The sequence below is a fragment of the Psittacula echo genome (assembly GCF_963264785.1).
Source record: "Psittacula echo genome assembly, chromosome: 2".
Lineage (NCBI taxonomy): Eukaryota > Metazoa > Chordata > Aves > Psittaciformes > Psittacidae > Psittacula > Psittacula echo.
In genome coordinates this window covers 147,782,264-147,803,421 of record NC_137737.1, presented here as the reverse complement: position 1 = coordinate 147,803,421, position 21,158 = coordinate 147,782,264, and the positions used below count along the sequence as shown (strand labels likewise).

Below are 21,158 nucleotides of genomic sequence, written 5' to 3'. Positions count from 1 at the left end.
TGTTCTCAAAATCAGTTTAGGAATCACATATTCTTTAGCATTCCTCAAATGTTAGAGTTGGGCACTGATGTTTTCCAGCCAAAGATAAAAACAGATAATCAGCAAAATCAGTGATTAATTTGTCTCTCTCATAAGACTCACACTAAGCTGGGTTTGCTCGTTTTGTTGCAGAGGGGTCACGATAAATAAAACATGTGATGCATAATTAAAGTCACTAGTTTGAAGTCAAGATGTGTGACTTTTCAAAGAATACTTGCACCTTAAAAACAGAGATCTACTTACAGAATAAAACACTGAAAAAAGGGAAAAAGTTTTCCTGACAACTGGCAATGTTTAACACTGGCATCTGCAGAGAGCCAAATTTTGCAGCCAGTCAATGCTTAATATTAAAGTAACCTGGGAACTTTGAAACCTTGCTGTTCTTGTCTTCCATTGCTGACAACAGCAGACAGCAAAACAGAGCTGTAAGTAACTCAGAAGTATGTACTGCAACAGTGACTCCTTTCATAGCCCAGCGTTGCCTCCAGCTGCCACTTGTTCATGCGCTTAGAGTAATCATGCTCTTCACAACACTTCACAGGCAACTGCGCTTCAACAAACCGGGCTAAAAATACTTTAAGAAAGCTAATTGACAAGGTATTTATTAAATTATTTGCTCTGCTTCATACATGAAACCTCAGACTGTCAGTGGTTATTCTATTTACCAGCACCAGAAGAGGTATCAAGACCCACAACATAACACCCTCTTCATCAGACCATGCTAATAGGGGTTTTCCCAAAAAGAAATTGTTTGAAAATTCCCCCAGAAGAGGATATAATGTATAAGGAGATGGCAAGTGCTGCCATGCAGAGGTGCAGGTATGTGACAGAGACCAGTGCACCCCAGATGCCCAGCGCTGTGCCCACCACACAGTTGCTCTGTATGGTCAGGACTCATGGAGATTTCTCCTCAGACTCCCAATTCACAGAACTTTGGAGCAGGCCAGGAGCACAGCCAAGGTCAAACTGAGAGCAAGACATCACAAAGTCTTTCAGGTAAGTTGAGCCTGTAATGTTTACTGCTTTAAATAATACACATTAGAGTTTTAAATATACAAACCTAAGTCCTACAATAAGACTGCAGGCAGCAGTCCTCTCTCAACAATTCGTCCAGCATAACGCAACGACAGGAATATAGTGCTCCAAGAGAGATAAATGCAAAATCACAAGCTTTACAAATACAGACACTTCCAAAAATGATTACACTGGACGCACCTCCTTGAGGAGGAAAAACCCTGCTGCTACTGCCAAGAACTTTCCTACAAACTGCAACGCCAAGTCTTGGCTCTTCCTCAAATTCTTGCTCTTTTCATCACAGCCAACTTTCCTTGTTAGCGCTTCTTTGGTGTAGCGCTCAGAGCAACACTGGCAGACAAAAGCCTCTTGCACCAGCCCACCAGAAGTTACCATGCCCAATAGTCTACTTTCAAAGTGCCCCTCCTGCAGCTTCCACACAGGAGAAGGTTTGTTTTCCACGAGCCGTCATCTAAAGCTTGTCATACGATTCCTTTAAACTCGCCAGATTGAACAGTTCTGTAAACAGATGGATTAAGTGACATAGATTTTTTAAAAATTCAAATCCTGCACTATAATTTACATCCCCATTGCCATGGGAACACCTCAACAAAACCACTTATTTTCAAAGAAAACTGGCATTTCTTCATCAGGAGCTAAACACATTGTTTCTAAAAATGGGGCACAAATTTTGGTGTCTAAACAGGGACTCATCTAATACATGGCCATAAAGTTTTATGCGTAATTCTGCTCTAAAAAGCAGTTTTATACCAAGATAGCACCTGTGCAAATTCAAGGCAATATATCCCAGTTTTACTGTCTAAAATACTGTTTGCTCCCCACAGGACAGCACTCTATTTTACATTTTTATGTCTTGAATAATTCAGGTGAAGCTTTGTAACCCTATCGGAGTACGTGAATGCATGGAGAGCACAAATGAAGACATGAGGACATAATCTGGTACATAAAGCCAGTTTTATAAGTGAAATATGAAAGACCAGCTTAACTGGAACATCCAAGTGTGTAGTCACTGGGCAGCCAGCATGAAACCAAAAGTAAAAACAAACCAAAGCCCCACTGTGTTCAGATCTAAGCTGCTAAGAGCAGAAATGAAATCTCTTAAGATTACATATATGACACCACAGTGTTAACTTTACAAGTTAGGTTTCAGAATAGATCTACTTTATTGCTTGCTCCTATATTCAGAGAGTAAAAGATGCGGTAAAACACGCAACTCCCAGTTCAGGATCTAGAACATGCACATGAATAAATTAATAATTTTTAAATGTAAGTCTTTTAAGTCTACCTGTCAGTGTTCAAGGCCAGGTTGGACAGAGCCTTGGGCAACATGGTCTAGTGGGAGGTGTCCCTGCCCACGGCAGAGGAGTTGGAACTGGATGATCTTAAGGTCCTTTCCAACCCAAACTATGATTCTATGAAATTTTAGGTATGATTATTATTTGAAAATTATACTCTTCATCTAAGAATTGTAACTGTATATTTTATGTAGGTATCATGTAAAACATGTCACAAATTCTAGGTCCCTCAGGAATCAAGCTGTTTGCCAGCAGGACATGTCAGGGTGCTGCACGCTCCAACAGGCTCTGCAGCTGCCATTCCCTCTTCCCAAGGGTTTTGCCTGCCTGTACTCTAAAAAAAGTAAATGTTTCAAAGACAGTAGGTTCTAGCAAATGTTACTCTAAAAAAGCCAGCAGCAGAGGAAGAGAAGCCCCTGTAGTACATTTACTAAGGAGGGTGCCACAGCAGGTCTGGCATCGCGCAACGGGCAGGATGCGCATCCCTGGAGCCATGGAAGCACACGTTGCTTCCAGCTTGCTGGGTGTGAATATATGAGCGAGAGGCAGCTGGGATAAGTGTGGTGGGAAGGGAGATGAGTTAGAAGGCAAGTGCAAGATTCATAGCAAACTCGGCTGCATGTGGAATACTCCTGAAACCTTCATTTGTGTTGTCACCATACAATAAAACATGACATATACCGATAAATCAACCTTTGTGTCTGGCCCAGCCTGGACACTGGAGTAGGTGTAGCAGCTAATCTCCCTTTCTTGCTTTTTAGGTACTTGGGATAATGCTTTGCTTTTATTTTTCTCACTGTGGAAGACAGGGATTAATTCACAGATATATGCAGGACGTTACCCAAACCCACAGGTAAGTCAATGGGCTCTGCATTAACTAGAGCCTTCACATGGAATTTGCATTTATTTTTCTTAAATCATGTATGAAATCATTTTAACTCTTTATGAAATACTAAAATAGCATACACTCTTCAAAATGTCTTGAAACTTAATTGCTTTACAGCTAACAATGGGTTATGCTAGGTTCACTTTCAATAGATATGTCTGACTTTGCCTCTTCCTATACAAGCAAAGTCCAGAAACTTTCTAGCAATCACCTAAACTGCAAAGGAAAGAGGGGAAACTAAAGTTGCGCAGAGCTGGAAAAAAGTGAAAAACCAAAAAAAAATCCCAAAACACAACTCTCCCCCCGCCCCTCCCCCCCCCAGTTAAACCAACACCACCACCAAAACCAGCCAACAAACTGGAAAAGAAACCAAAACCTAAAAAAAGAAAAAGATCAGGAGAGCAACTTGGAAAGGATAAATGAGTTTCCTATGGAAACAGGATTTGAAGAATCTCAGGGACAGAAGAAAAGAAACAGGAGTGGTGTGACAGGCAGCAGAACTCACAGTGCACAAATGCATGAAACTTGAAGGTATTCAACCCTGGGAACAAACGCACCTCTCCCTCCCAAAGTACAGGCAGCCCAAAGACTTCACTAACCAGCACGAACACGGGTCAATCATCTTGTTTTGAACACCCACCTTCATGCCAGCCGCAGCTGCTGGCCCACTGGGGTCCACAGCCTGGATGTGGCAGGGCTTGCTGCCCCGCACCACAAAGCCCCAGCCCACTGCATCACCGACAATCTGGAAAGAGAAAAGAACGACATGATCACCTTCAAGAAGCTCCATGAAATTCAAGGGGGCAACATCTAAATGGTTCAAGACATAATTTCAGCATCTTCCAACACATAGTAGAGGTCACTGTGTACAGGCTGCCGTACCACTCATGGGAAAGGCTCTATCCAAATGATTCCTCTTGCTTTTAATTAACTTCCTTTCTGTTTTTATTCATTTAACCAGGAGGCTGTAAAAAGCAATGCTTCTAATGACTGAGTTCAAAAACGTCTTTACTGAAAGGTTTTCTCTTAAAATTAATATGAATCAAAATTTCTGTCACATCACAGTCTACAAATGCCTAAGTAGAAGACTCCAATTTGGGTAGGTAATCCTCCCCTCCACTCCAGCAGAGCAAGTTTTACCAGGAGCACAAAGCCTAGATGAGTTTGTATAATACAAATCTTATTGGCTTTATGTAATTTTACACTCCATTTAAGTCAGCAGTACTACATTGGCATAAAGACAGGATAAACAACTGCAGAATCAGACCTGAAATGTGTGGAAGTACTGATAACGGAGTTTGGGATTTTAAAGTACAAACCTCAGCAAATGCAAATAAGCTCTAATTAACCTGCCAGAAAATGTCTGTTTGCATTACCTTATGCACGCAACATGCAGAAAATGAAGAAAAATACTGGAGACATACCGTAAAGGTTTTTCTGACATATGGGGCTCCAGGCATCAAGAGCTCATCAGCAGTCACAGGTCTCTTTAAGACTGTGGAGGTAGATAAATGAATATCCAGTATAAGCACTCCTCTGGAAATACTCCTAATAAATCAGATATAATTTTGGGATACAACATCCTTTTGGTCCCACTTCCCATACACTCTTTCAGTTCTTGCAGATTTGCTTGAAAGTAGTAAAAGAGCCAAGGAAAAGGCTGCAGAATAACTCTGAGTACAAATGATGATATCTTTGGAAAATCAGAGCATTTAGCCAACAGACTTTGTTGTCTGCAATCAAGAGCCGCAAAACACTATCACAACTATCAGAAGTGGCTGTTCCTGAGTCCAGTGTTGAAAAAAGGGACCGACCTTCCTGGTATGGAGCAGCTTTTCTTCCCAGCCTGCTCTGTTGGGTGATCTTTGCTATTTCATCTGAGTCAGGTTTGCATCACAGAATTCAGTAACAAAAAAAATCTGGTTAGGTCAAGAATTATCCCAAGAGAGTTCTGCAGCTGTAGGCACAGACGTCTCACTCCATCTGGGATTTTACATGAAAGGAAATACCAGTGAGTTTCTGCAGGTGATTCCATATTGCCTTGCTGTGTAATGAGGTAGTTTTCCTCTGAACAAGTAAATTTAAAGTTCTGCCAAACCAAATCAATACGATTCTGTGTACCATTTTTTATGTCTATAAATGCTTCATAAGACAGAGGACAATGTAAAGATATACGTTGTTCACCCTATGTGCCCACTTCACCTTTAAAATTAAGGCTGCTTTTCTTCATAAATAACTTTGTATCTGCCTTTTCAGTCACAGGTGGAACATAAAATTTCCCACAGATGGTATTTGAAGACATTCCTGAGTTTCCTAATGACATTCATGGGAGCAGGCAGAATTCTAGCATACAAACCGATAGGTATTTCTTTTACTTTCCCATGGATTTTGACAAATTGCCATTTAGCCAGTGTTACACTTTGCAGAGCATGCCTGATCAATGTGGAAACCCTGAATAATTATGCTTATTCTACAAGTCAGAATCAGGTAAATCATCCAGGCAGGACTCCCTTGCATGCCTCTCTTCATTGCACATCCAGAAGGATTTTTAGTTTGATGATTGTTTTTCTACATGACTGGTCAAGTCATGACCTGGGTGGTTTTAAGTGTTTGCCTGCAAGAGAACTCATCTGACAATAAATATCCCTCTGCCTTGTGTTTATTAGCACTCAGTTCAGCAACATGTTCTGGGCATGGAGAGCAGGAAACTACCTGTGAAAAAAATCACTTTATAGTCCAGCAGAGGATTAAGAATTCCTGCTTAATATTTACATCTGACAGCCTTATGTTAACCAAGCAAGATGATGTGGGGATCTGTACTTGTGCTACGGCAGAAATTACCCTACACTGCCAGTAACTGTAAAAGTCTTTCAAATAAGTCTCTTTATAAGCCCATTGCTGTCTTCTTTCAAATATGAGTCTGTTAAAGCTATTTGGTGTTTGAAAACTAGTCCTACAGGAGAATTTATTAAAGAAAAATGAAGAATTTATGCAAGGGCAACATCAGCCTCTCCTTTTTCTTCCAGTGTTGTGTAATCTGCATTAAAATAAACTTGTTCTCACCACCCATGGGTTGACACTTCATATATAATCAGAACCATAAATGAACAGAATAGTCAGCATACTTCAGATAACAAATACATTTATGGACAGCACATGAATGTTGTTTTATCTGTCCCAGAAAAGTTTCCAGGATGTAATTAATGATGAACTGAGACCAAAGAGCTTCCCATACATCAGTCTGTTCCAGGAAGCATACCTGGGAGGTAGTCTGCCAAAGCATGATACTGTGGCACTCTTCATATAGGGGCAAATCCATTGCACCTAGGGGTCAACACATCAAAAGGTGGTGCTGAATGCCCAACAGTATTGAGAGTGTTACCCTATGCTGGACAGCAGGTCTGATGCGGGGGGTTATGGTTGCTGTGCATGCAACCCTACTGAGTCCTTCAAATTATTTCAACTTAGAACCTCATACTGAATTTCCTGCAGAGATTAAGGAGAGGGAAGGAAATGTGCTAAAAGGAGAGAGACAGAAAATACTGCTGTAACTATGCCTGTCCTTCTGATGGCCACTGCACAGAAGGAATGAAATGCACTTTAGCTCACTCATCTCCGGAGCAAATTGTAAATGTTTTGAAAGAGATTCATACAGTGCTTGAGGCACTCTGTAGTAACCACTTCAAATGCCAGCATCCCTTCGAAAGCAGAACTTGCACATATCCAATGAAGCCTCCCTACATTGCAGAACACTCCCCACACCATCAGCAGAGACCTGGTAAATTTGAAATAATAATGAGCACAAAGGGCAGCAGGGACTCTGCCTTGAAATTCAGGGTTGTTTCTGAGGGAAACAGAGAGGCTGAAACAATATCTATCCTGGTCTGTTTTCCACTTCCCAGATGTACAATACGAAACAATTTTAAGTGAACTGTGTAAGAATGGGTGTGTTTAACCTTCCGGCATGGGATAGGAAATCCTTTCAAAAGGAAAATAAGCTTCAGCACTACTTTTACCTTCCTAAACAGACTGGTGTAAGACCTAAACAAACGAAAATGTTGAAATGGTCCCTGTCAGGCTGAAACCATGCTGCCTCTTTCTTTAGAGTCTGATGTTTTCTGAGTTCTGTTATTTCATAGCAACTCAAGCGGCCACTGGATAGTTAAACTCTCCTCTGACTTGCACCGAAGGAATGTCTCCAGCAGAGGATTTGAATCAGTTCAGAGCTTGGCAATGAAGAGGCAAATCTGGGCCTCTGACTGAATGTCCTCCTAAGAGATAAACTGCAGCTCAAGCCTCAATTATGGGCTTGATGCAGAGATTACAGGAGGCAGACGTCTGGCTTGTGTTCAGCAGGACTTGAGGCTAGCAGATAATAGTGCCCCTCTGGCCTACAAAACCTGTGGCACTGTGATTTTTTAATGCATCCTTCAAAAAGATAAACTTAGGCATGATTCTAGGCATGCTTCACATCACCTCCCCAGACAGATGCCTGTGCCCTGGCTCCTGTGCACTGTAAGCGATGCTGGTACTCACCAGATTTGGGGTTGCAGAGCACGGGAGGACTGCTGCTGAGCGTTGGGCTACTGCTGAAGTACCCGCTGCTGCCACAGCTACTCATGCTGCTTCTCCGTACTGCTGACACGATCTTTATCTCCTTGGTGGGACTCACTACAAGCAAAGAGAAAATGCAGAGAGAAAGGGAAACCCATATCAGTTATTAAACCCATTTCCCTGGTTTCTTTAAAACAACAGCAATAAGCCATGCTTTCAGTAACAACACTGGGAAGGGGTTAGTGTGTTCTACACAGCTGGAAAAGTCACTGCATGAGCATATTGTAGCTAACATGATGGCTGAACTATTTCCATTGCAGTGTCTTCTAGAAGGCATTTTAATATAAGTAAGTTTTTCCATCTTTCTTTTTACATTTATTATCTTAGTTCTTACTAACTAGCAAATGCTGCAGGACCCCTTCCCCTCACTTTTTCTCTTCTTGAAAACTCCACATAAAATGTATAACATATTACTTTGGGCTTGGGGGATTTTAACCAGTTCTGTTTGTTCGTGGACACCGTATTTTGACCAGCATTTGAAATGCTATTGATCCACATACAAAACCACCCCAGGGAACTAAACACTGAAACCCCTTGTCCAAAAAGGACTTTTTAACATCCCATGGAGTCACCCTACAGACAGCAGTATAGTTGATGAGTCACCTGAGAGAAAACTGGTGTGTTTTCTGTTGTCATGGTTCTGCTTGCGCAGACAAAACGGGCTGTCATGGCTTTCTGGCATCAAGCGAGATTTCTCAGTAAGGAGCTCCATTAATCGCCGTCGGCGGCGGAAATTCATTCTGCACTGGTAAAGCAAGTTGCTGTCCATAAAATGGTGCTTGTTGGACACTAGGAAAAGAAACGGGTAGAAGAAAGTCTATAGCTGGTAGAACTGAAATCAGAGCATACCTATCTACACTGTGTGCACTGCGTGCCTCACTGTAAGGAAGCAACACTCAGAGCTCTCCTCTTCCCCTCTTCAGACTCAGAATGGGGAAGGTGGTCAGCTTCTCACAGGTATCTTCAATATGCAAGCTTTTATAATGTTGATAACAAAGTAGGAAGTGTAGTGGCCGTTGCTGAGCGAACTTCTACACTACCTTGATTAATGACAAGCACTTTTATTTTCAAGTGGAAATGGAAGTTCTTTATCTTTCCATGACAGGTTGCACCATGGTCCATCTCCATGCATGCCTCTTCTGTATGCCATTTGCTGCTGCTGGTCCCTGCAGACCAGATGTAGTTCCTTTCATCGAGCTTTTTGTAAACTGATCAGTCTAGGGCAGTCCCTGGGAGCTCTGACTGACCACCTTGTTCAGAGCTACAGGGCAGCAAGGAATCAAGACCTGTGTGTTTCCTCTGTCTTGTTCACCACAGACACTGTGTCCCAGACACTTCCTGCAGGCCACTTCCCCCCTTCGCACGGATACACAAGGTTTGGGAACAGGCACCCAGCCAAAAATCATTTCTTACATAATGAAAAGAAGTCTTAATTACAACCTGTTTTGATACTGAGAGCAAATCCCAGGTTGCTGGTGTCGGAGAGAGAGTGCAGAGCCTACCCACAGGCTGCAGCATCACCATAACGCCTGTGTGTTTGCTGCCACTGATGCTGCATCTCAATAGTGATGAAAAATGAAGCAGTTGGACAGAATTGTGCCAGATCCCAGAAGTGCTCTGACTCCTTCAGGGCTTGAGCACAAGAAAGCCCTCTGCAGTACTCCCATCATCAGTACTGCAGCATCTTAAATAGCTGCAGTAGATGTTCTGGCTTTTTTATCCACCTTCACCTAGCTCCCATGATTATGTTCCACAGAAATGATTTGCTACAGTTGACCTTTTCCATGAAGGATCTAGATGCTGGATTTACCTAGTTTATAAAATCTTATTTCTTTCAATACTGAATCATAAGAACTGGTGGGTTATACATATTTATATGTAAAGTGCAAACAACAAGATAGATTTGCACTCAGAGGTCAGTCAAGTTTCTGAGTACATGACTCAGTCATTTGGCCTCAGCCTCCTACTACAGACGCTGAGCCTTTGCCTTCCTCCTTGCTCTGCCCAATATGTGGGGTCCAAAAGCAGCAGAGCCCAAGGTGCTATACCAGATCCAAAGCCTGGAACCCTGCTTACCTGCTTTCCCTTCATCTTCATCCCCAACACACTCTTTCTTGCTCTCATCCCTTCTTAACACCTCAGATGGCTCTCCATGAGCCCCACAGAAGTACAGCACAGATGTGACAGACTTGTAAAAAAGTCCGTATTTAGGCATAAACCACCAGAATATAATTTGATGCTTGTGAACTGAAGGAATAACCTCAAAGAAGAAAAAGTCCAGTCACCTTCTCCAGTATATCCATGCCAGGCATGTGGAGACCTAATAGCAGTCTTCCAGTATCTGAAGGGGGCCTACAAGGATGCTGGGGAGGGACTCTTCATCAGGGACTGTAGTGACAGGACAAGGGGTAACGGGTTCAAACTTAAACAGGGGAAGTTTAGATTGGATATAAGGAAGAAATTCTTTACTGAGAGGGTGGTGAGGCAATGGCATGGGTTGCCCAGGGAGGTTGTGAATGCTCCATCCCTCGCAGTGTTCAAGGCCAGGTTGGACATAGCCTTGGGTGGCATGGTTTAGTGTGGGGTGTCCCTGCCCATGGCAGAGGGGTTGGAACTGGATGATCTTAAGGTTCTTTCCAACCTTAACTATTCTATGATTCTATCATTCTATGCAGACAATAAAGAAGACACCAGTCCTAGTAGAGCATAGCCCTCTATACCTCTTTTACAAATAAAGCAGAAAGGTCACACCAGTCAGCCAAACTGTGATGTTTCATGTACCATCTACACAAAAGACCCCTGATACCTACATTGCCCGGTTCTGTTGAACAACTTTGGAAGAGCTACAGCCGCTTCGCTTTTCTCTGCTTTCTTTTGGTGCTATATCTGTTGTTACCTCAAAACAGGCACATGCATCCTTCTTGAGCAAAAATGGCTTTGCTAAGACAAATATAGCATTGCAAGCAATTTTTACTGTGTTCTGACATATTAATTATTGCAGGCACACGCTGCTGCTGTGCTCCTCATTTTGGACAAATATAGTATGCAATACTATTAAACAGCACTTACTAATAATCACTATTTTTGAAGAACGGAAATAGAGGAGGAGAGATTTGGAGACTTGCCTACATCCACAAAAGGATTTGCTGTCAGAGGCAGTTAGTATGTAGGTGTTCACAGCTACCAGTCTCATTCTGAGATCACTGACACAGTAAGTAAAAGCAGCACTATCTAGCTATGTCCTACATTATTAGAATAACCTGATGTAAATACAAAAAAAAATCCTTTTTTTTTTTTTTTTGACATCCTAAAATGTTCCCTGAAACTTAAAAAGACAAATTCTACTTATTCAGCATGCTACTGGGACTCATAATCTTCAAGGAAAGAGGGCCCCACAAATACTCCCTTGGAAGTAGAATTACTGTTGCCAACAATTTGCAATATAAGAAATAGTTTCAGATTCAAGTTAAATATTATGGCACTAATGTCTTTCATTAAAACTGTTCTGTTCTGTTTGTGTCATTAGCCGAAGTCCTCTGACGGTCCTCAGAAATGATGGCAATCAGAGATCAACACACACTCACGTAGCAGACATCGTAAAGCTCTCTGAAACACTGTAATAGCTACTGACCATGAAACCAGATAATGTAAACTTTTTTATGCCAAGATACTGAGCGTATTTTAGAATAAAAATACTTGTTTTGACTGAAATATTGTAGTATTTATATACTTAAGATAGCAAAGCTTAGGTCTTACGCTGGAGTAATTCATCCCTGCTGTAACTATTTCAGTCCACAGAAGGGTGAATTTTTATATGATAAATGAATACAAGTGGAAAAGGTAAGACCAATGACTGCACGTTGTAGAATATTTGCATGATTTACAAAACAAAAGGTTTGTCGCCAGACTGCCTATAACAAGTAGCATTAGTACAGAATCTGGAGTGCTCACTGACTTTCATAGTTTAATTCCTCATTTCTATAGATAGTTCATGCTTCATGTGAGTGTTAGAATAACAGCCTGCATCCTCAGTTTGAGCAGATTACATATTTGTAGCCCCATGTAACCTTTTGCATATTTAAGAACCTAAAAAAAGCCTAAACAGAGGCAGTTAGCTCAGACTGCTTCCTGGTACATACATCATCAAACAAAATATCTCACCAAAATTATTGGTGTGCCCCATGGCACATATTCATGATTTGGGATGAAACGTCCATTCTATGACTCTGCCTAAGGATGAGTACATCTGGAAGTGTCTCTGCCCATAGCAGGTGGAGTGGAACTAGACAGTCTTTAAGGTCCCTTCCATGACTCTATGATCTGGAACAGTATGGAAAAAGGGATTTCCAGACCATGGATCAGAAGGCAGAGGTTGAGAAGGGGGAAGCAGACACCGGTTCATGCTGCCTCTGAAGCAGCTGCAGTGCAGTGTCTGTCTTTCAGTGTTAACCATGAGGAGCTACACTTGCCCTTATCCTTTATAAATCACAGCTATGTGAATGTCGAACTCAGAGCACGCACAGAAGGTTGGTTTTGCTGCACTTAGTACATGCTGGGTGAGAGGTACTAGTGCAGGCATAGGTGCTCAGATCAACTGCTTTAAGAGCTCGTGGTTTGCTGCAATCAGCAGAGAAAAGTGGGAGCGAAGAACTTTTCCACACTGATTGCGGAATGCTGAGATGACTGCACAGACTTGCCCAGGAGAGATTTCTTTAAAGGTAATTTAGAGGTTGCTACCTCAAACTAATGTGAAGTGTTGACTCAGGCAGCAGCAGATAAACTTGTGGCAGCTGACAAACCTTTTGCTCCAGTTATCTGTCCCTCTCGTGGAAGCTGCTGCTGCCAGATAGGGATTGACTTCACTCCTGAATTACTTCACTGCCCCCCATAACGCAGCATAGAAAAGCAAACTGGCACCCATTTGTCTTGAAAAGTCAGGTCATGGCTGGCAAGTATCAGGACCTGTATTTGTACATGACGAGGGTGATACAAAGAGCAAGGTGGGGTGACTTCATGAGTTTCTCATTCCAATTCAATGCACCAGTGCTCATGTGGCAACATGTCCACATTACGATGTTACGAAACAGAAACAAATGTACTAAAGACAGTAAAGCAAAAATACGGTGACTGACAACTTCCAAAATCATAAAAGTGCACAAGAGCGTTGATGGTCCTGACGGAAAGGCACCAGCATGCATTCAGTCACCGATGCCAAACTTTGGGGGTATAGTCACAATCCACCAATTTGATCTCCTACATACACAGGCCACAAAATTTCTCCCAGAAGCAGAATTTTAAAACTATTAATCTTACATATATATTTTACTTGTACTTTAAAGCAGCCTATAATGACCACTTCACTTTTTCCCTTATGAGCTGTTTCATGAGAAAAGTGACTTCAGTCATTTTCCCTGAGAGGCAAAGAAGATTTAACTCAAGGCTGAATTTGTTTAACTTCAGCTGCTAATCCCTGGACTTTGTCACACTTTCATCACAAAGTTACATAAGATCTGGTAAAAAATCTTTGTAAAGAAATCTGTGAAGTGATGAAGCCAACTCTCAAACATCTTTGCTAACCTGAATAAATAATACCCCTTAAATTATGATTTAACTCCTTGAATCCTCTTCAGTATTTCTTTATCCTTCCTAAAATCCAGTTATCAGAACTCCACGCTCAGTTACAACCTCACTGCCCTTCTCTTACTTGCTGTTGTCCTTTTCATACATCTCAGGCTCCTAGTAACAAGTTACTACAACTGTACTGCACAAAAAGCACAAAATGGGAACAATTTGTGACCTGTACTTTCTGGACAGCATTGCTTCACATCAATGGGCAAAGCCTGTACTCTCATTTCCCAGATGTATTGCCTTCAAGTTATACCAAACCAGACATCTTTAGGAGTAATGACCGTTTAATTAATAGAGTTCGATTCTTTGTTTACAGTCTCATCTAGAGTTTACAGACTTCATTGGTAAGGATTTTAGCTTGTCACTTCCCATTTACATTATTGTTAAAAAGAGAAAAATCAGAATATGTATTTTGGCATTTCTCTGATTGGGAGCACCCAGTGTACCGGCTTTGGTGCTTCTTATGCCTGACTGCTTCACAGTTTCTGTCCAGACACATAAAATATAAACTTCAATGTCCATGCAAATCTTTCCGCTCCAGATTCTGACACAAAACTCTGGGCTCTGCATGGGCCTCAAACAGCCTTGTCTTTCCTTCTTTTGCAAGGAGGCTGATGCATAGCAGAGATAGAAATATTAGCTTTACATTGATTTCATAGAACTGAGGAGGCTTTACAAAGTACAAAAGCCTGTTTTAATAAATGGCGTGAGTCATGCCTTTAAAATCAGGCCACTTTTAATAACTGGCTTTTCCCCAGAATTCCTCCCACCACTTCAATTCCCTGTGATATTTAGTGCTGATAATCTATGTGCATCTCAACTGCAGTGATTAATGCTTTCTACCAGCTGAAAACTGCGGTTCCCAGTAGGCCACATCCAACTATGCACTCCAGCTGCTCTACACATCCCCACAAACACAGCGCTGTCACCAAGCAAGCCCATGGCTGGAGCTGGGGGACAGATGCCCCGTGCTGAGGGAGCAGTGGGAAAGAAATCAAAGGTCCCCAAGGAGCCATATGAGCAGCTCTCCTCAAGAGAGCAGAGGACATGCTGAAGTGTGTGCCTGTTTGTTTGTGTGAGCATGTGCTTGTGCTGGGGTTAAGAGGAAGAGGTTATAAAAGCACCAGCAGAGTTTATGAAGTTTCCAGTGTGGATATGTCATGCCTTTCCCAATTTAAAGACAAAAGCAGACTGAACACTTTCCAGCAGTGCACAGCACATTTCCAAGCCTTTAGCTGCACAAGGCAGTGGCCCCAGTCTATTCACAGGAGCACTTCATCTTTTTACTGAGGTAGTTCCCTCTATTAAAATGATTCGAAGTGGCAGGAGATCATTTTGGACCTTCATTATTTCTGGCTGCAACAGTCTTTGCCTTCACACAGCAAGTCACAGATGACCATACTGGTTTTGACCTCAGGAATGGCAGGACACTGCCTCAAAAGAGTTGATGTTGTACCAAAACCAAATGTAGAATGATGAGACGCTGGTGGGCTGCAGGGAGTGATGGTTTATCTGAAGAAGGGCACAGCCCCAGCTGCTCCCACCAGCTCCCAAAGCATCAGAAGGGAAGGGTCTGGCTTCAGCCTCATGTCATTTTGCTTTCTCACTTCTCTCTCCTACGCAAAACCAGTTTTTAGAAGGGAAGGAAACAAATAAATGCTGTAAAATAATGGCCCTTGAAGAATGCCCCTCCTCATGGATAGCACACAGCTTACTGAGCCTGGCCCCCCTGTGCCTCAGGCCTTTTGCCAGTGAGGTGCTGGTCCCTGGCCACAGAAGCAGTGGCAGTGTGGGTCCACTTTGACTTTCACAGAGCAAGGGTGAGCCCATGAGGTTGGAGAACATTGACCAGCTGCTGAGACCCACAGAGCTGCTGGCCTTGGGGCTGCTCCTCACCCCGCCTCCATGCTGCCCACCTCTGCCACTCCTGCCCTGACCCTTCCAGTCCTGCCTTGCACCAATTCACGTGCAGCTGGAGAATAACTGACATGTTATTCTGCACTGGACAATGCTTTTCCCATGCCTCTCAAAGCCTTCCTGTTTTTTTAAAGCTAGTCTGGCACTGCAAATGCATTTTAATAATGGCACCTATTCAGATTAGTTTCCTTTTACACATTGATGAATTCCACCTGCTTGGAGCTCCCTCAGATCAAGGAAGAGAGGCTACAGATGTTCAGTCAGTACAGGGCTTTGCATCTTGGATTCCCCGCACCATATAAACACACACATTTCCACCTTTTATGCACGTATGTATGCTATGAAGAATGTAGATAAGCCCACCTGTGAATGTACTCAAGCAGCATGTTAAACTCTTGGCAGTGCAGCTCTACTTCACAGTATTTTTTTCTCATCTGGATTAAGAGGAATTCACTTTGAATGGACAATGGATCTAAGCCTGAACTGCTCCAGTTTCCACTGACCCTCTGATAGAACGCTGCAAGGCAGATCCTGGCCCTGAAATACAAAATACAGAGAGCTGTTCCAGCTCATCCTAGGTAAGGCTGAAGCTATTAAGTGTGTCCAGAATTAAGTAGGTCCTGGACCTGTATGTGGGCCCAGAAAAAAAAGCTATGATATACTTAGAGAACCACGTCTTCTGAGTTGTTTTAATGAACTGTGCTATATTCATGTAGTGCAAAAAAGTCTAGACAACTTTTACACTGCCTTTAAAACATCAGGGTTACAATAGACAACTGTCAAAAGTGCCTTGGTAACTGAAATAGAGAGTGTCCTGCTCTTAGTAAAATGATATGTTCTGCTCAGGGCATTCACATTTTATTTCAGCTGCCTCAAAGTAGGCACGGACATAAGTGTTTCTATCTACATTCTGTCTTTCCAGTAAGCTTGTCATTTATTTGTAGTTTATTTTCAAATACATACAACTTACTCTAGCATGAAAAGCCAGTGTGGAATCACATGCGTCTCAGCAGTCTTTTCCATTTGTATATGAGGATTTATCGTGTTTAATTTAGCAAGTTTACAGAACATAGCCAACTGCTTTTCTTTGCTTCCAAATAAAGTATGGAAAGTACAGTCTGTGGCAAAGGAAGCAGAAGATGAAAAGGCCCATCTGGGTATCTATTTTTTTGTTGCAGCTGTTAAAAACTGAAACCCATTCTCTGTCAGAAAAACAGAATTCGGTAGTTAATATGGAAAGGAGACTTCATATGTGATTTACATAATGCATAGAGTGTGTGGCTCTCTCAAAGAACAAGCCCACTCCTGCTTTAGATAAAGACAACTGCAAGAAGAGCAGCATGAGAAGCTGATACAATAGGAAGCTTGAAGATTGTACAATTACGTACAAAGTTCTTCTTCTTTCACTTTCCTACCAGGCCAAAATCATGAAAAATATGCAAAGTGGTCTCCAGATTTAGCATACGCAATTGAATTACTGTGGGGGAGGAACTGCTAGGGAAGAACTGCCACACAAACAAACAACTGAGTGCCTCTGCAAGGCATAGGCTCAGGGGGAGCTGGGCTTAGAATAAAAAACAAAGCTGTGCTGCAGGACTTCAAAGACTAACTGAAGGCTTGTGTTTCTCCAAGATAAACCAAGGCACCATCTGTAAAAACGTGATGTTTTATAATTTTTACCATGGAATATACACAATGAAAGCTTAGATATATCCAACAGCTGATGGGATCCAGGTGCTGGATCAACTAGAAAAAGAATACAAAAAAAATCTATGTGTTAATTTTGGAGGAGAAAACCTATGAGCATTTCAGTCAAGAATTTATAGGATGGTTCAATGGCACTTATAAATTGCTACCTGCAGTTGGTTAAGGCAGAAGCATATATTCCACATATATGGCAAGATTTCACTTGCCAAGTAAGTTACAAATGTCACTTACAAATGTCAGCTAATCATAAGCAACTGGACATGTAAGGTAAATGTAACAACACACACTTCACAATTTATGGGCATTTTAGATAAGAGAGGGAAAACTTTTCAACAAAAGCAAAAGAAATAATACTTTGCTAGATATTTAATCTACTTCCACAATTACAACAAACTTTCAACTGCACCGTGAATCTTGATGCTCAAAGCTAAATGCGCTAATCATCTTGTTAAAGGAAATTCTGCTGTATAAAGGCACAGGGTTCTTGCAAAGAACAGGTGAAAATTAAATACATGTTTTAAGACTTTTCTGCAGAGACAGGGAGAGGGCATATGTCAATATTTACTGTTCTCACTAAGTCACTACAAAATGTTTGTTCTCTTCTCTGAAAGTAATTTGCACAGTGGACTTTTGCTGACAAAAGATTAACTCTTGAGAGGTGGTCAGCACCTGCTGCAGAACATATGCCTGCTTTGAACATACAACGTCTGGCCAGGTGCAATTAATAAAACTTTTTAGAAGAAAAGCAAATCCAAAGCAAAAGACACATCATGCCTAGGACATCTTGCCTCATTTAATACCATTATAAAATCCTACCACTGATCAAATGCTTCAAGGAAGATACCTTCCAGTCATTGCCAAAAGAGATTTTTCCACTCCTTGCCCATTCAGGAAAGCAAACTCTATGGCCTTTCCAGACCCAGGCCTTTCCATCATACATGTTCCTCTGCTGGTCTGAAACTGGGAATCTGCATCCCGCCCCTCCTGGAGAAGAATGGACAGACATGCAAACCACCGTGTGCCAAACTGTGCTGTGGGCATTGCCTGGGGAACGTGCACGAGGGATGTCAGACAGGAAATAGCACCAAGCCCATGCATTCAAAGATAGGCAGCAGCCTGGGAAACAGCAACAGTAAAAGAAACATAATACGATCTGGGATGGGAAGGTGAGCGCTGCTGCTCAGACCTGAGTTCCTCGCGGGTTTGACTGGGACTGCGGCACACGGTGTACTGTCTGTGATGCAGGGCAATGGCATCATGTTTACACTCCACAGCCTACTGAAAAGTATTTCTAAATGTGCTATGGTTTGGTTGCTGCCACGGAGGAAATGCAAATATTCACCTTGCAGGTGCTATTCTAAGAAGGCATAGGTTCCTCTAAATAACAGTATTAACCAGATTTTAAAACAGAAAGTATTAATCACTTCAGATTTCAAACCTTAAGCCTTTTTGCAAGGCACACAGATGTTTCTCCATCCCTCAAGCTTCTGTACCCAACAAGACCTCGCAGGAGGACTTAGACTATCATAGCAGTGGTGCTCTTCTGTTGAGGTGCAGGATAAGTGCTGCAGCAAGTGCAATAAGCAAGTATGAGTCAAAAAGTGAAGCCAGAAGGAGCTTTGTGGATACCATCTTTCCTTCTTGGACAACTCAATATCTCTGTCCTCCAGACTGAGCAAGGGCTGTGACTGTCTGTGTCCTCTGCCTGCCCTCAGCCCATCCTTGCTTTGGTCAGATCTATCCTGGAGCCAGCAGAGAACTTCTTTCTTCTCTTGCTGCATGTGAATTTTGACCACAGTAGCTAATCTGTCTCACCATTTAGAATAGTTAGGGTTGGAAAGGACCTTAAGATCATCCAGTTCCAACTCCCCTGCCATGGGCAGGGACACCTCACACTAAACCATGTCACCCAAGGCTCTGTCCAACCTGGCCTTGAACACTGCGAGGGATGGAGCATTCACAAATTCCCTGGGCAACCCATTCCAGTGCCTCACCACCCTTACAGTAAAGAAATTCCTCCTTATATCCAACCTAAACTTCCTGTTTGTTTAAGTTTGAACCCGTTACCCCTTGTCCTATTACTACAGTCCCTAACGAAGAGTCCCTCCCCAGCATCCTTACAGGCACCCTTCAGATACTGGAAGGCTGCTATGGGGTCTCCACGCAGCCTTTACATATGAAGAACCAGGAAAGATCCATTCTCCTGGAGGAAAGTTTTATCTGTCAATATTACAAAGCTTTACATACCTCACCATAATAGAAATGGTCTTTTTTACAGCTGAGAAACATGTTCTGTTCACCTTTTGTCCCTGCCCTGATTGGATGTGCATCACTGTGTTTATAATTCTTTTTTCCTATCTTCATTCCTATATTCTGGGGAAGACCATCAGCGTTCACAAATGCAGAATAACTACTGGTAATTACACTGCCAACAGAAGCCTTCAAGAAAGGTACAGTGCATAATACCCTGCTAGCTACATTTATTTTTATTCCATATTATCTGGGAGTACCAGTCCAGAGGAATGGACATCTGGCTCCTATTTGTGAAAATGGTGGTTTGTGGGTATGTGCCGGTGGGATTTTGGAAGGAAGCAATTCAGCACTTCAGCACGTTTCATCATTTTCATGTATGGCAGGGGAAATATGTATAGTTATATATGCCCAAAGAGATCATGGAGATTATTTTTAAACTGAAACATGTGATGTTTTTACATCATTTAGACAATTCCTTTTAAACCGCTGTTTTCCTTTTTTTGTTTGTTTCCTGTGTGAAACATGGTTTGTGTCTGACCAATGAAAGTGAAGATAAGTGTGTCAGGAAGCTCTATTTTGAATACAGTACCTCAGCTGCAAAATAGAGCTTCTATGAGTAACTGAAAGTCAGTATCAGCAAAAATAAATTGCACAATTCAGTTGTGGTTGGAAAACTACTACTGAGATTGTCAACTTGATGCAATTTATTTCTATTACTTTCTGTTGCATTAGGTAAGGTAATAAATACTTCACCAGAATAGTAGAGCAAGCTTTATTTTTTTCCATACTGTGGTTATCAAACAATGCTGCTAGCAAAGATTGCCTTTAGGGAAGGAAAACGTTTTATTCTCCTCTCCTGTTCAGTCAAGAGTCTTTCTGCTGGTTCTGCCAACAAGGATGCCAATTAGTGTCAAGCAACATTTTGGTGCTGATGATGAGATACAATACAAACGGAGCATAGTGTGGTGAAATGAATTTACTGTACTAAGAGATAGAAAAATATTCTCTTCTTTTTAATTGGACCTAGAATTCCATAAGATGGGGTGAAAAAAGAGAATACCACTCCTGCCATTTTACAGTTTGTATCTCCCAATTCTTTACTGGGAGTTATCATTTCAAGCTTCCTTCTTAGAGGAAGCCAACATTACGTGAACCTCCAAAATGCACAGATCATATCCAGTTGCTAAGGTGAACCCCAAACCAGCTCTGTGTTAATTGTGCTAGTACTCTCATCAGTATTCCTAACACTATCTAGACAAATTGTTTCAGTGAAATCCAGAGACGAAGGAAATCTGTTTAGAAGCGTACACAAAGCACGTCCACTTGTAAAGATAAATCTCAAGGACATCATTCAGTTTGATTTCACTTCCAGCTTCTCCATCAGCCAGTGCGAATTCCCCACTGAGTTACGTTTCCCCTGATAAAAGCTGGGCGAGGAAGATGATGGTACCTTGGAGTGAGAAGGCCACTTCCTCAGCAATCCACCAATTCCCAGCACCCCATCTGAGATCACTTCAAATCTCTTTCTAACAGGGTGCTTTGCATGTGCTCTTGACTGCTAGAAGAGGATGGGCAGGGGATAGATCTCCAAAACTGGCAATCCACAAAGGTGAGCGGGGCCAGCATTGCTCAGGAATCCCACCAGAAACCCAGCTTGATGGGAGCAAAATTCTTTTCTTGCCAAGGTGCACTGCTGAGCATTTGCCTTAGTCAATGAAACAATGGCTGATCTGTAGAAAAAGCCACATCCTGACTTTCTTAGCTCTGCAAAGGTTTCTTAGTTC

At 42.1% G+C, this 21,158-nt stretch overlaps 1 protein-coding gene across 1 annotated transcript in view; it reads right to left on the bottom strand.

The window, feature by feature from the left end:
* Positions 1–21,158, bottom strand: part of DEPTOR (DEP domain containing MTOR interacting protein) — a gene marked incomplete at both ends in the record, with an annotated part of 71,592 nt that overhangs the window by 16,641 nt on the left and 33,793 nt on the right. The window contains 4 exons of the mRNA XM_080610669.1: positions 3,896–4,000; positions 4,680–4,750; positions 7,792–7,926; positions 8,473–8,658. Of these exons, the coding sequence (XP_080466795.1) occupies positions 3,896–4,000; positions 4,680–4,750; positions 7,792–7,926; positions 8,473–8,658 (497 nt within the window). The remainder of the gene's footprint in view (positions 1–3,895; positions 4,001–4,679; positions 4,751–7,791; positions 7,927–8,472; positions 8,659–21,158) is intronic.